The following is a 16,766-nucleotide window of genomic DNA, read 5'->3' on the forward strand; positions in this document are numbered from 1 at the left end:
AACAAAAATATAACTGAGTTAAGAATAAAATTAAGTCTTGTGTGTCAGTCACTTATTTGTTATTCTTGAAGAAGGAAATTTTGTTCAAAATTACATGAAAATAATCTTGAACAATTTATTTGCATAGTGCTGATATCTAAACATGATCTCTATTAAATAATAAATATTATCCTTAATAAAGAGTGCCTAAAAGGTATTACATTAGGTATCCTAATGTAATAATGAAGCTAGATTAAGGATTATCCAGTTGTACTGCATATAAAATTATATATGAAAATAATAATGGTAAGTTTTGGATATTTTTTGTTCCAAACTCATGTATACCACTTTCTTATGGAGACTATTGAAGAAATAAAATGACAAGTGGAAAAAAAAAAAAAAAAATAAATAAATATATATATATATATTTTTTAAATAATTATACTGACTAGGAACACTGAGAAGGTATGATAAAAACTTTAATAAAACACGACTAATTTCGTCGGAATGCCAACTTCTTCAGGTGTGTAAATAATTAAAAAAAACTGGAAAAAATAAGTTAAAAAAACATGGACTTCTCTTATGAAACAAATTGGGAATAGCAACAGTCAAATTTGAACTGGTGTCCTCGTGGCAGATCTAGCATGAGGCATAAGTGAGTGGCCACTGACTCGAGAGTGCCAGAACTGATTCGCTGCGCTGTGAGAGTCAGGTAAGCTGTAGCTTAAATTATTGTTCATGTGTGATGGGTCCAGAACTATTTCTTTTGATTCTAAGATACGTCTCTCTAGTTCATCACCGCAATTATGGATAGTGGTCGTAAGATTCCAGTCTATCTGGTGTTGGTGCTCTTCTAGATTGGAGTTAGCGGAGAAAAGAACATGACTGGAGAGGGCGCTTGCATGGGGTCTCTTGTAAGAGATGTCACGTTGATGCTCCTCAGGACATGAGACAGACTTATCGGTTTGTCCATAATAAGGTTTACTGCAGCTGTAGATGATTTTGTAAACTCCTGGAAACTGAAGTTGGTTGTGTTTTTGTCTGGGTTGACTCAGGAAAGAACGAAGTTTTGGCAGGGTGGTGAAGTAAGTTTTAATGTTAAATTTCTTCATAATTTTTGCCAGTTTTGGTGATAGAGAGCTTACAAACGGCAATTGAATGTGTAATAGGATTGGAGTTATCTTCTTGCTGAGGTTGAAGACGTGGATATAGACGTTTAGTTATGCTTCAAGATGAATAGCCATTGTTTAAGAATGTGCTTTTGAGGTGGTTAAGTTCTATTTGAAGATCTTCTTCTGAAATAAGAGATCTTGCCCGATGGGCCAGAGTGGAAATAATACCAAGTTTCTGCAGAGGGAAATGATAAGAGGAGGTGTAAGTATCTGTCTGTGTGAGTAGTTTTACAAAAAATTGAAAATTTGAGATAATCAGGCAACCTAGTGATCTTTAAATCCAAAAAGGTGAATTTGATGTTCTGGTGGCGATTATTCAAATGATCTAGGAAGGTTTGTAATGCCTCTAGACCATATTCCCAGATGAGGAAGATATCATCCATGTATCGTAGCCACAGTTTGGGTTTTAATGTTGTGCTTGAAATAGCTCTTTCTTTAAAGTCTTCTAGAAATATATTGGCTGACACCAGAGACAATGGGCTGCCCATAGCTAGGCCGCTGGTTTGTTTATATATTTTTCTTACAAATGAGAAATAGCCGGAGTTTATGCAATGCATTAATAGGGCAAAAAGTTTTTTTTGAAAACTGTTTTTCAGTAGATTGAGAACTTCTTCTGTGGGCACATTTGTAAAGAGAGAGATAATATCAAAACTAACCATCAGAATCCTTGAGGTTTAAATTTTTTATCTTAGATGTGAAATCTTCAGAGTTTTTGATATATGAGGAGGAATTACCAATGAGATGTTTTAAGGAAGAGGCAAGGTATTTGGACAGGTTGTAAGTGGGTGAGTCAATGCCTTCAACAATCGGTCTTAAAGGAGTGTCTGCCTTGTGAATCTTCGGGAGGCTGTACAAACGTGGAATTAGGGGATGAAGAGAGCGGAGAGATAGCCTGGTGTGTCTAGGAAGTTCTGAAGTAGATTTGAGAAGGTTGTTGGTTCGGTTATGAAATTCTCTCGTAGGGTCACGTTGTAAGAGAGAGTAAGTATCAGATATTAATAAATCGTTGATCTTGGTATGGTAATCAGATCTGTCTAGGACTACAGTTGCATTACCTTTATCCACTGGTAGAATAATGATTTCGTTGTTATTACGAAGATGATGGATAGCTTTTCTTTCAGCACAGAATAAATTATCTGCAGGTCGATGACTGTTGTTTATTGTAAAAATAGCTTCCATTCTGAGTAGGTTTGCTGTTTGTTTTGGTAGATGTGAGGCACCCTTTTTGCTTTGGTTATAAAGAGTTCCTTAGGAATGGCGGTGGGGGGACAGGACAAACTTTAGACAGTACACTAATTTCTGCTGAAGAAAGGGTATGTGAGGATTTGTTTATGACAACATTTTTTAGGTCTTGTAAACCAATAGGAGATTGATGAGTTTGTTCCTGTTTGAGGCAATTAAATTTCCTAATGAGAGTTAATTTATTGGTGTCTTGGATCTAGAAGCACGGTGAGAGCTGATGTTTTTAACCTCATTCCAAAAACTATTGTCTAAAGAAGAACTCAGGCTATTTTCTAATGCATGTCTGCGATCCTTTCATTTAACAGATCCAGTTTTGCTTTAAGATAAATATTATGTGCACATTTTGTGCGAATAGATTCCTTAAAATTTAAGAACTTTGGGATGATAGAGTGGGACTTGCATCTTTTCAAAAAGACTAACCTGTTTATGACAAGTCCAATCTTTTGATATTCCTTAATGCGTAAATAGAGTAACCTCATCAGAAGGTAGATAGATATTATAACTTCTTTTCTCTGCTAACTCCAATTTAGAAGAGCGCCAACACCAGATAGACTGGAATCTTACGACCACTATCCATAAATGCGGTGATGAACTAGAGAGACATATCTTAGAATCAAAAGAAATAGTTCTGAACCCATCACACATGAACAATAATTTAAGCTATAGCTTACCTGACTCTCACAGCAGAGCGATTCAGTTCTGGTGCTCTCGAGTCAGTGGCCACTCACTTATGCCTCATGCTAGACCTGCCACGAGGACACCAGTTCCAATTTGACGGTTGCTATTTCCAATTTGTTTTATATGAGAAGTCTATGTTTGTTTTTTTAACTTGTTATTTTTTCCAGTTTTTTGTAATTATTTACACACCTGAAGAAGTTGGCATTCCGACGAAATTAGTCGTGTTTTATTAAAGTTTTTATCATACCTTCTCGGTGTTCCTAGTCAGTATAATTATTTTTTAAAATGTCTACAAGCCGAGTGAATAGAAGTTATAACACACACACACACACACACACAGGTGGTCCCCAGGTTACAGACGACCCGACTTATGCCATTCCGTACTTACAAACAGGCTCCCCCATAAGAATAATTAATAATTCGGGAACTAATTTCTTTCACACATGTAAACAAACCAGCACTTCACTGCATTATTAAAGCAGCTCTTCCTGTTATTTGGAAGTCAAATTTAAGGGCTTGGTCACACTTGCTATGCTTGAAGATTGGTTCTTGAAATGTTTTATTCCTGCTGTGGAACGTTATTGTTCATAAAAGAAAATTCCCTTTAAAATTCAGCTTGTGCTGGACAATGCTCCTGGACATCCAACATCTTTAGGTGGCCTTCACCCTAATGTAAAGGTTATATTTTTACCACCAAACACTACATCATTACTACAGCCAATGGACCAGCAAGTCATTTCTGCATTTAAGACTTATTACTTACAACATACATTCCTGCAAGCATTCAGGGCTACAGAAGATGATGTGATGACTTTGAGAGAGTTCTGAAAGAATTATAACATCCATGATACCATTGGCATCATGGATGTTATAATTCTTGAAAAATATTGTTGATTCTTGGGAGGAAGTGAAGCAATCAACAATTAAACAGGTGTGTAATAAACTGTATCCTTAATTCTGTGATGATTTTCGTGGCTTCACAGAAGACATCGCCGAAGCCAGAAAAGCTGTGGTGGAAGTGGCAATGCACTGCAATTGGACATCAATGAAAATGATGCCATTGACTTAGAGTCCCATTCACAAGAATTAACCAATGAAGACCTTATGGGGATAGAGAAGCAGCTGATAGAAACACAAGAACACAAAGAATCAGAAGATCCAGAGCCAAGAAAGTTAACGACAAAAGAATTAGCTGAAGCCTTTCGTCTCATTGAAGCAGGATTTGCTAAGCTTGAGGTAAGATCCTAACATTGAGTGATTTACCGTGCAGTTAGTGAGAACATCAGCTGCTACAAGGCCATTTATGATGAAAAAAACAAGGAAAAAGGCTGTACAAACAACCCTAGATGCCTTTTTCAAGAAGACTTCAGGAAAGCTCCCCTCCACCAGAAACAGAATCAAATCCTGATTCTCCAGCACCAGGTTCATCCTCTCTATCTCCATCATCATTTTCCAATTAACGTTAGCCTCCCTTCTTGCCTCAGAAATGTCCATTCCGGTAAGCAAGACATTGATGGAACCTTTAACATTCTTTTTTGAAATTTCTCCTATCTAAACTTTTTGTACGAGTTTGTTTGAATTAAAAGAAAGAACACAATAGTTTCTCTAACTTATTATTACAGTACAGGGTATTATTACCATATGCACTGTTCATCAGGGATCCAAGTTACATACAGACCCGACTTAAAGACGGTTCTCAGGAACATAATCTTGTTCGTAACCCAGGGACTGCCTGTGTATATATATATATATATATCTTGCTGTAAGCAATAATCCCACACTCTTGAAGAGTGAAACTTTTCAGGTATTACAAAATGAGACATGCTGATATTTGTGGAACTCCTGAACCTCTGTAGATGTTCTTTTTTTGGCAAGCCTATATTAAACCAAGAATATAATTTCTTGGCATCTTTAATTTAAGCCTAGAAGTTTTATAGCACTATCAGCAACTTGTGATCATGTATTACAAGTGTTCAAAGAAGAGTCTGCTATCATGGCAATGAAACAAAATTTCAAGAATTTTCGATGTTCCAAACATAATATTGCATGAAATAAAATAGACAAAAGGCTGTAAGGTTAACATATCTTATGCTTGGAAACAGAAAAAAAAGCTAATCAATAAAGTAAAGCAAAAACATAGCTTCTTGTTTCCTCAAAATACCAGTTATACTCATCAAATGACCAATTATTTGATGATTTATTTTAAACTATTTTTTTTATGCTGCGATTTCCTTTTCTGATTCAAGTTTCATGTGGCATAAATGAGAAATAAAATAAGAAAAGGAACCCAAGTCTGTTTCATCATTAAAGGTTAGGGTAATCATAATGACAATACAATAAAATATACCTATAATAAGAATACCATATTTGGTACCCTGCACCCACCACTCGACATAGAATGAAATGTCACAACTTGAAACATAGAATGAATTTCTCTATTTCTATACTTAGTAGAACACACAACACATAATTTTCTTCTTGCAAAAGCAAATTCATCTGTACAATAAATAGATAATATGAATGCAAATACAGGTATCTCTTGCTTAACGCGGGATTTGATTAACGCGCCGAAATTAATTGCGGCAACCACTCGATATACGTGGCAAGAATTTTGATTACGCGCCTTTAACCCTGCAGAGCTCGCAGCTGATCTGACAGATACATGTAAAATGTTTAATATAAATATTCTTACACAATTCAGTGTATAGCTTGGAGGTCATGAGTAGCTGTGCATTCATATGTTACGAGTGATATTCCGCACTGTTTTTTGCTGTCAGTTTGGTTTAACACGTTATGTAAAGTTTGTGATATTTGACAGTAAATTGTATCTGAGAGATACTGTGACCTCCGATGTCAGTACAGTATGGTTTAGTTTTTATATATATATCGCAGGGAAATGATGAAAATAAGGGATATGATCAATTCACGGAAGATGTTAAAATAACAACTCTGTGGGGTGATTTCCCTGAAGAAAGTAAGTGATTTGATCAAATCCCTTAACTGTTTTAGTGAAAAGATGAAATAATTATTAAATGTAGAATAGTTAATACAACAATAGTCATTGAAACACAAATTATTTATTCGAAACTAATTAACAAAAGAAATAGGTACTTAAGCTGATATTTTTAAAAACAAAAAGGATATTTTTAGTGAAATTTTAAACATTTTTCGTGAATGTAATTAATAAATAATGTTTATTCATTTTTATTAAAACACGTTGTTGATTTGTGGCATCTCAAGTTACAAAGTACGTTACTTTTTTTACAGGCACATCTTTTTGTTTTACATTGTAATTTGGATTGCTCACAGGAACACTTCTTAAATCCTTGACCTCCAAATACAGATAATTTTCCTGCGCAGACTTAGGTTAATCTGTGGAACTGTTTCGGTAAATGTTGTAGGCTATTTGAAGAGCGTTTCTAGGTAGCCAATCTTTTATAATTCCAACTGAGGTACCAATTTGGTATAAATATTTTGATCCCCACGATGTTATTTCCATCTAATGGGCCTCTATCTACCTTAGGTAGATAGAGGCCCATTAGATGCTGGTAAGTCTTCTGGTGTTAAAATAATGTCATCCTGCTGATTAAGAAGTAGATCCAAGTCCTCTTCAGTAACAAGTTTTTCAAGCAACTCTTTAGAAATATGACTAGATTGGAGTCCTGTTTTTGGTTCTGTTCCAAATAAAGCTTTGTAAGGTGATCGTTTAATGGTTCGATGAAAAGAGGAATTCTTTTGGAATTGAACAAAGTAACAACCTATAGCCCAATTTTTTGTGTCATTGTCAATTAGCCAAGCACGTAACATAGCTCCAACATCTTGATTTGATCGCTCAACAGATCCTTGACTAGCTGGATGTCTAGGCCTACCATTTACAATTTTGCACGTTGGCCACAGGCTTGTTAATTCTTGTATGACAGCAGCCGTAAACTCACGGCCGTTGTCGCTTTGTAGTATATGAGGACAACCTACTTCCAAAAATATTTTTAATAGCTCCATTGCTACTTCAGCAGCTCTTTTTGTAGTCAACGGTCGAAGAAAGCTAAATTTCATCGCGTGGTCCTGGTAGTTTAATAGCCATTTGTAATTTCTATCTGGTGTCGACTGTAAGTCAACTAAATCGACTTGACCACGATGATTGAAGTCGCTAGATACAATTGGGCAAACAACGATTCCTTTGTTTGGAAATTTTTTTTTTAGACTGACATACCGTGCACAGCTTTAAAAACTCCAGTACAACTGAAGTAGGTATTAGGTATTTCGATTTCAAACTATACAGCATTTTATCTCTTCCTCCGTGGCCAGTTGACTGATGGGTTTCCCGAAGTATGTGGTAAAAATTTTCCGTTGGTACTATTTTCACAATTGGATTGAATTCAGACTTTCTCTTCAAAATCAAAGATTCTTTAGTACCTACTTCCATAACATCGTATTTTTTTCCATAATAGTACTGTTTATGTGTCCGCTGCAGTTTAAGTAGTGGTGCCAATTTAAATTGTTCAATGATTGTGACAGCTTCTTCTATCCTTTCGCAAGTCCACAAAGGTTTTTCTTTTTCATGCCGCTTGTTCAAAAACGTTCCTGACTGTTCTTCAGATACAAATTCGGTCAGAGTTTGATTTTTTTCTATATCTGAACTCATTTTTCTATGGTAGGTACTTGATAAAACTCGAAATATAGAAAACAATAATAAAAATGTGAAATGTGCGCAACCTTCCTCGCGTAATGTTTGGCCGGCATGGACGCCAGAGGGGAGCTTGTATCCACGAAAAATGTTTAAAATTTCACTAAAAATATCCTTTTTATTTTTAAAAATATCAGCTTAAATGACTATTGTTGTATTAACTATTCTACATTTAATAATGCATGGTTTACTAAATAAATACTTTTAATATCTAAACAATATTATTTCATCTTTTCACTAAAACAGTTAAGGGATTTGATCAAATCACTTACTTTCTTCAGGGAAATCACCCCACAGAGTTGTTATTTTAACATCTTCCGTGAATTGATCATATCCCTTAGGGATTTTAAAATTTCACTAAAAATATCCTTTTTATTTTTAAAAATATCAGCTTAAATGACTATTGTTGTATTAACTATTCTACATTTAATAATGCATGGTTTACTAAATAAATACTTTTAATATCTAAACAATATTATTTCATCTTTTCACTAAAACAGTTAAGGGATTTGATCAAATCACTTACTTTCTTCAGGGAAATCACCCCACAGAGTTGTTATTTTAACATCTTCCGTGAATTGATCATATCCCTTAGGGATTTGATCAAATCCTATTTTCATCATTTCCCTGCGACATATATATTCTTTGTTCAATAATTTCTAGATTGTAAATGAAAATAAATAAACCTTCATGTATTACTGAAATAGAGAGCCAAAGGCTTATTTATCATACATGTCCTTTAGGAGATGTGCTTTACATTATGGAAAATACTAAGGAAAATGGTCTGGAACTTACTCCACGTTTACTACAAGTTGCCCATAAGGTTGCTTATGTTTGCATCTGCCGAAACTTTTAGTTTCTATATATTCGGCATGAAACTCTTGTAGTTTCTATATTCGACTACGAAATAATGTTGGATTCAATATCCACTTAATTTGAACCATCATGTATTATATTTGCAGTGTTTTTTCTTTGTGTTTTATTGCTTGTTTGCCGAGGTCTGGAGAGTCATTTTGCTTGTTATCGTAGAATTCATGCTGATAAGAAAAAAACTAAAACTGTTCCAACAACTCTTGACTTCTTCTTTTGATAAAAAAAAAAATTGCAGTAAATAATGTAGGCACAAGCATCTATTAAACATTTACTTTGCATTCATTTTTTATCTTTCCTAAAAGAGTATACCATATAAAAAAATTATTAATACAGTAATCGATCATGGACGAATTGTAATTTTTACCATTGATTATTAGATTTGATTAACGCGGTAACATTGAGGAATTAATTAACCGCATTAATCAAGGGATACCTGTATAAAGATAGTAGGTTAATTCATATTAATGTCTACTGAATCAAGTCAATGAATGCTGTGTGGTCTTAGAAACAGAGGATGCCAATAGCTGTCTACTCATTTCTCATACAACTGCTGTTTATGATATATCACTGAAAGTTCACTGACCATTGAACTTCAATGAGTTTAGTGAACAGTACTTTCTTATTTTATATCCATTCTGTGAAGATTTAATTATTATATTCTCTAACAATCAAAAAAATAGTTCTGCTTTACTAAGCAAACACCTCTATAACCAATAAAACGTTTTACTTTCTATGTGAAAATACATGACTATAACAAAATTATCTCATACTGCATTTGTCTTTTCTTACTTGAACAAATGTATACACAAAGTAGGTCAAAGAAAATAGCGTCAATTATTATTAATGACAAAAGTTTGGCATTATCAGCTAAAAATATAATATTCATTCTTACCTCATATTATGGTAATTATCTGTGTGGCTTACACCTACTTTATTTTACCTTTTTAATCACAGAACAGCAATGACTACCAAATTGAGATTATTACCATCAGCTCAGCTAATACATATTTTCTTACTTCATATTATTCTAGTTACTTTGGCAGCCTACAGCCAAAGATTCCTAATCTTGCCTTTTTTTCTTGTATCAAAAGCCTGTTATTTCTTCCTATTAAACACTGCAATAAGTAATCAGATATTATTTCTTACTTGCAGAAAACAGCAACAAACTCTATATGGAATGTTACATGAAACAGAAAACACTGGTCAATGAAGTTCACTAGTCCATAAAATTTATGCACTGCAACAAACATTGATTGCAAACTCAAAATGAGAAGTGAATGGCCAACCAGTATAAGTTAGATCTGAAATAAACACTTTTTAAAAGCTATTATTTTTACGGCTAATTTTGCCTGTTTTTGTTTAGGAGTATCCCTTATTTTAAAAACACTGGCTTTTTACTTTGCTTTTTACATTGGCTTTTTCAAGAATTCTTAGGGCATTATAGGTGTATTTTAAAGATAAATATATGCAGACTAGTAGAGGAAGAAATTTTGCACATACCTTGTATGGATGTTAGGTTGTCTTCGTTCTGCATATTTCTGCTGTTAGGCTGTTAAAGGGGGGGGGAGGCAAGGTGGGAAATTAATTTAAAAACACGGGTTTTTTTTTTAAATAACATACATATATATATATATTATATTTAAGGGCACTTCTTTGGGGAAGGGGAAGGGTTTTATGGGAAACGGGTGAGGGAGAGCGTTAACGGGGTGCAAGCCGTTTCAATCGTATTTATCTTTAAAATACACCTATAATGCCCTAAGAATTCTTGAGTAAAAAGCCAATGTTTTTAAAATAAGGGACACTCCTAAACGAAAACAGGCAAAAATAGCCATGAAAAGAATAGTTTTTAAGAGGAGTAACATGGGAATTTGCCCAGAAATAATATCTACTTTTTACAGCTATAATAAGCATTCAAACTTATCTGAATCCACAAGCAGTTAAAAAGTAAGAGGTAATTTTCTTATTATTTCTACATCTGCTGTCAGTAGTTTGACTTTAGCTTGGTGAAATTTACTGATGTAGCTAACTAGTCATCAATGAAGTACTCTCACATAGCTTCAAAGGTATGAGTTCTTACTTGCAGAAATTATTTTTCATGCTTAAGTGAGAAAGTTTTGTTAGACGATTTTCATGGCAAGCTATATAACCTTATACGTTAACTCTCACTATGGTGAACTTTAACAACCAAGGAAATAGTTTGTTATACAGTTTGATATAATGAATTTTCTTTAGTACTAATGCTACAGTGTTTTGGGCAGGACCTTCTGAAATATAGTGGGAACTGCCTGTATAACAGGAATAATTTTACAATTGTTAAGTAACTGTAAAATCATACAGTAATTGTAAAATTACTAAGTAATTTCTCACACATTTAAAAGAATTTTCTGCCTGAATCTCCAGTATTTTATAAAAAAAATAAAAACTTTGGAATGCATTGATTGAATATGAGGTATTTCCCAGATACAAATCTATCTGGGAAATACCTCTAAAATTTTCATATATAATTTTAATGCCAATTTAAATTCTACTTTCATTTAAGTGGAACTGAATATGCATTTAAATTTATCTATGGTATCATCACATGCAAAAAGAAAAAAAAGAGTAAGATTCTTCCTGTTTGATCTAAAAATTAAAATCTGCATTAATAATAAGACATTTTTGCACTTCTAATGGCAATCAGGCACCAAAATACTTCTGGACAAACCATCATGTAAGATCATGTCTTCTCTCTCTTCAATTCTTTGCATAACTTGTATAATCACACATACACATCAAAGTATGCCTAAATTCTCAACAAGGTTCTTAAATTAAAATATTTTTCAACAAACCTCAGATGGAGTTAAGACAGTTTTATCATTCTCTTGCTGACTAGATATAAATCTTATTTACGAACAGCTCTTAAACATTTATAGTATTATAGGTCCGGGGAGAAGACTGGGGTCGCAAGCAACCTATTTCCCCTTTTTCAATAGAATTATGTGCAATTCTGTTAGTTGTAGTATCTAAATACTGATACTGACACTGAGAATGAAGATTTGCTCTTTCATCTTGTAATTCAATACTCCAAAAAGGTAAGCGTGGCTGATGTCGTCTGTGTGTCCAATAGCGATAACAAGTTGCAAATCCTGCAACCAAGAGAAGAACAGCAAGAGACACAACCACTCCAATCAAAGGTACCGTGCCATCTGCAATTGTACGATCTAAAAAATAGAAACAAAATTCATCTTTTACTAAAAGTAATTTCAAAAGTTAAATGTAAGAATTTGTTTTAATGTGTTTTTCTTTGATTTTGTGGCAATAATTTCTGTGTGCATGCACAGAAAATGCTAACAAAGTAATTTTAACAAAATCTACTTTATTTTGCAGTGGCTGATAATAATAGTTATTTTACAAGACATTTTAGCATACTAATGAATTCAATGCCGTTTAGTTTATGTTATAAATCAATTAACAAAACTCACTGAATAAATGTAAACAATAAAACACCTACACGTGGCACTGATTTATTGCGTGGGTGATACAGGTAACCTATCATACACTGATAGTTGTTGGAAGTTTTTCCACTTGGTTATACTATAAATTAAAGATACCAAGAAATTATATACTTGGTTTAATCCTTTATCCAAGTGTAAGCAAACAAAGTTTGAGCCTGAAGTATTTTCAGGACTGGAGCTACTCGTATATAGAAGCTAATGATTTCATATCACTTGCCCATAATGCAAAGCACATATCCTTGCAGGCATGTATAATGCTAAGCATTATGGGAAGGGTCACTACTCAGACTAGTTTCAACCTTTATTGAGATCTCATCAGTGGGAGTCAGACCCACAGGTGATACCTCAAGAAATTATATACTTGGTTTAATCCGTTATCCAAGTGTTATTGTGGAATACCAAGTGTATTATGGGATACTAAGGCAAGTGATGTGAAATCACTAGCTTCTATATACGAGTTGCTTAAATCGTGAAAATACTTCAGGTGCAAACTCTGCAAGGAGAAGGAAATATAATTTATGAATACATAGAATGAATTTGAGAAACACAGATGAAACTGCATAACAGTAGTGGAGTGTACTTGAATGTGGTTAGTGTAAGTTGCCTGGAGAGGCTTGTTAAATATCTGAGAAAGTAAGAGGAAACAAGAAAGAGAAGAAGAGCAGGAGAGGTGAGGTTGAAAAAGTTGTGAATGGATAGGGAAAAGAAAGCAGTGTGAGACCAATGTGAATAATTAAAAAACATAAATGCAAGATGAATAGAAAAATGGCACAGGGAATAACACTGAAAATGATAGTAAAATTTCTGTGACAGTAGTAGATATGAATAAGGAATAGTTTGGCATGAATGTGAATCAGCTGGGTCATGGGATAATAAGATAGGTTGATTTAAGTTTGCAGTCAAGGTCTGGTAGAAAAGGGTCACAGGTGATATGCATACAGATTGGATTAGTTACAGAATTTAAAATGTATTTATGAATGCCAGGAGTGATAGAAATAAGTGCAAAGAATTTTGGATTTTTTTGAAAATCACTGGTATAAATGAAACAAAGCAGCATGATGATGTGGGATTGGAACAGAGATGAAGATATGTGCTGTTTTCTGTGAAAGAATTTTCTCCTGGAGATGCAGGGAGAAAATAGTGATAGCAGTTTTGTGGCAGTATGGTGTGGGATGGAGACAGACAGGATGAGATATTTAGTGGTATGCTGCTTTAGGACTGGAAACGTATATATAGGCAAACTGATGTAGCAAATGAGAAGAGTGATTACTATGGGTGATTTTTGTTACAAACTGGAATTAAACAATAGCATCAAGAATCAAATTGGTCACTTAATAGCACGCATGTATGAGATAATTTTTTATGACCAAATTAAGCTGAAGGAAACAAAAAATACAGTAAAGTATTATATTTATTATTTAAAAAACATGATTAGTTTTATCCTATTTATGGGGGCTTAGGACTTCATCTGGTGCATGGGCATGCACACAAGTAAAAAAGATACAGATACACAATAAACATTAAAATTAAATTACCATTATATTAGAAATGAATTACTGTCATCTGAAAATATTCTTAACCTATTAGAACTGATGAACATGTATGCAATGTGTTCTCATGTTCACCATAGATGAAATGCAGTTGAATAACCATCAGACAAGTTGTAGTTAAGATTTGTATTCAAGATGGCCAGAATTAAGTATTATTTCCATGGATTCTAATATCTTTCTTTTAATCATATCATAGTATTTATTAAGAGAGAGAAAGAGAGCAATGTCCATTGTTCTCTCTCTCTCTCTCTCTTTTGCATATTTATTCAGCACCCATGCTGATATCCTATTCAATCTGAGTACAATATTCAAACTAAATTCTTATAAATAGTTTAATACCTCTTCTACCTCAATTTTTTAATCTGCTTTCCCTTCAACATCTGTAGAGCAATGGGTCTGCCTGGAATGTAGATCGTACTGAAATAACCACATAACAGTTCAGTTATTTTTAGTGGATCTCTCACTTCTTTTCCACTATCTGCATTCACCAAGGATATTCCTTGATCATTCTTATTTTTACTTGCTTCATAGTAATAAAATTTTCTTAGATTTCCTTTGATATACCTGATTTGGCCTTCTTCATCATGGATGTCACTCTTCTGGCCTGCTCACTGTACTTCTCCAAGCCTCTATTCATCACTCTTTTCAGGATATGAGATCCACAACATTTATTATCATCTCATCTCATCTTCCATATATTTTTATTTTATTATATTTTTTTTTAATGCAGCTTTGCTTTAAAGTCTCATTTATATTAGTTTAATTCCCAAGCAATATATTCTCCTAACTTTGAGGATACAGTGAAATATTGCTTCCTTCAAATATCCCCCAACTACTTCACATGCCTTACTGATTATTCTACCACAGTACAGGGATCAGCTCAGTTTATCGTAACCACCTGTCTTATAGTTCCACTTAAGCCCCCTTCTTGGTCACAGCTGACATATACATTATTATCTCCCAGTAAGAATTGCATAATCACTTTCTCACTAACTGGAAGCATAATGGTCAACTCATTTATAGATACTATTACCAGATCCAATGTTTGTGCACCATGATCACATGCATAAAATAGTTACATAAGAATTATTCTTCCATCAACTTGGATGCTTTTTAATCACTCCAGTATATATCCCCATAGCTGAAATCACCCATAATGATAGTTCTCTTTGCATCCATAAGTCTATACAGTTCACAGTGATTATGATGATTCCAGTCTGTAGCAGCACCCCAATTGTGTATTCTTTCTTGTTAATTTCCAGCTCATACCAAATAGCCTCAAGCCCAGTGCATATATTATTCATACCGCTATTGGAGATTTCTGCTCTGTTGATTTTAAGTCTTCAGCAATTATTAGCAAAACTTCCCAACCTTCCTATCTTGTCTGTCCTCCCTCCTGAATTAGTGAAAGGTCTCACCAATGCCAATATTTTTTTAATAATTTCAGTCACACTACGTCACATCTACCAATGGTAAATGTATCAGGGTATATGCATGTGAGTTAATTGCTAGACTGATCAGTGTTCAGATAACTCTTGAAACATGTTCAATTCAAACAGGTGATTAGAGATGATTCCTCTATCAATTTGTTCATATTTTCATTGCATATCCTTTTATTTCTTGAAAAACTAGCTCTGCATTTTCTGGGGTCATCCCTAATGAACTATAATTCTCTTTTTCTGTTTGTCATTACTTAAGCTCATAATTTCTGCTACTTCATTTTATGTATGACTAATTTTTTTTTTTTTACAGCTACCCAGACATATCCAGGGTAACTGGATATGTCTGGGTAGTTTCTGTAACTAAACAATTTATCCAAGCATCTGACTCAAAAAAAAAAAAAATTGCATTCCACTTTCCCAGCACAAATCCTGTCAACCATAAGTCATTCCAAAACCTTACCATACTGCATACTATTTGTCCTACACAACCTTCATACTGTGGCAAGACTTACAATTTTTATTCTTTTGCTCTTCTATTTTTTGCCACAGTCATACCATACACTCACTCTACTTGCTTATACATTACTGCATTAAATCTACTCTAGTTTTTCTTCAAATTAACATTTTTTTTGAAGGCAGTATCATCATCAGTCAGTGTCCATGCACTCTAATGGCCATTGGTGTCTGATGCAGTTTCCCCATTCTTTGCCATTCTCCCTCTGTCTATTACTAGGTGCCTCAAATCCTTTTCACACCTCTCCACATCATCTTGGCCATGCTCTTCTGTTTATACTGTCCACTGTACCAAACATCAAGGTTTTGATCTTTCTATTGTTATCCATCCTGTAGATATGTCCAAAGTTATAAGTTTAATATTTATAACTAGGGCTCGACAAATTATACATAATCCCATTTGCAATGAAAAAAAAATGCACTCACCCAGGACCTAATCCCCATTTTTTAATTATATGTCCCAAAAGTCAATAGGAGCTCCAAAGTGATTAGTGGAGATGCATCATTGTTTGGAAAGCATTTCCAGTGTTTAAGATCCGTTCTAAGAAGTCAATAAATAATATGAAGAACAGTGAAAACAACATTGAATTCTTGGAAAATATAATTTCTTTGTTACCAGAACTGGCCCTTTATATTATGCATGTTCTATCTTCTGTGTTCTTCTTAGAAGACCGCAGAATATAGAACATGCGCAAGACAGAAGAAGATAGTAGTTAAAAAAAAATAGAAAGTTTTTTATTAAATAAAAATATTCTATTTTGCCCAGTTCTGCAGCTACTTGCCAGCTGACAAAATTTACTTACCACAGGTGAGTGGGTAAGAATAGTTGTTGAACCCTACCATAACACTATAATTATAGATTACAAAAGCTCTTAACTTTGCACATGTTGCAACTTCAGTAACCAGGATATGATAAACTAAAATGTCACATATACTGCTCAAAACAATTAGGGGATATTTTGGTTTTCTTGTAAATTATAAAGTCATAAAAGTAATTTACAAATGCAACACATTTATTTTAAAATATTCTTAATATATATACAACAGTGTAGAACATGCAACTTCGTACAAAATCATGTTAAGACTTGTCGAAACATGTCTTAGCCATATTAGCATGTGGGGGATATAAAAGCGTGGCT

The 16,766-nt window shown here is 33.8% G+C and overlaps 1 protein-coding gene and 1 pseudogene across 1 annotated transcript in view; both read right to left on the reverse strand.

The window, feature by feature from the left end:
• Positions 1-6,590: 6,590 nt before the first annotated feature.
• LOC150104079 (KRAB domain-containing protein 2 pseudogene) lies at positions 6,591-7,124 on the reverse strand (annotated as a pseudogene).
• A 4,402-nt stretch (positions 7,125-11,526) lies between these two features.
• The window catches only part of LOC150104080 (uncharacterized), a 52,445-nt gene continuing 47,205 nt past the window's right edge, over positions 11,527-16,766 (reverse strand). Inside the window, exon 5 of the mRNA XM_090396393.1 lies at positions 11,527-11,828. Within this exon, the coding sequence (XP_090252519.1) occupies positions 11,527-11,828 (302 nt within the window). The remainder of the gene's footprint in view (positions 11,829-16,766) is intronic.

Source organism: Typopeltis vanoorti, chromosome 8, assembly GCF_054136105.1.
Source record: "Typopeltis vanoorti isolate ZY-2024b chromosome 8, IOZ_Tvanoo_1.0, whole genome shotgun sequence".
Lineage (NCBI taxonomy): Eukaryota > Metazoa > Arthropoda > Arachnida > Uropygi > Thelyphonidae > Typopeltis > Typopeltis vanoorti.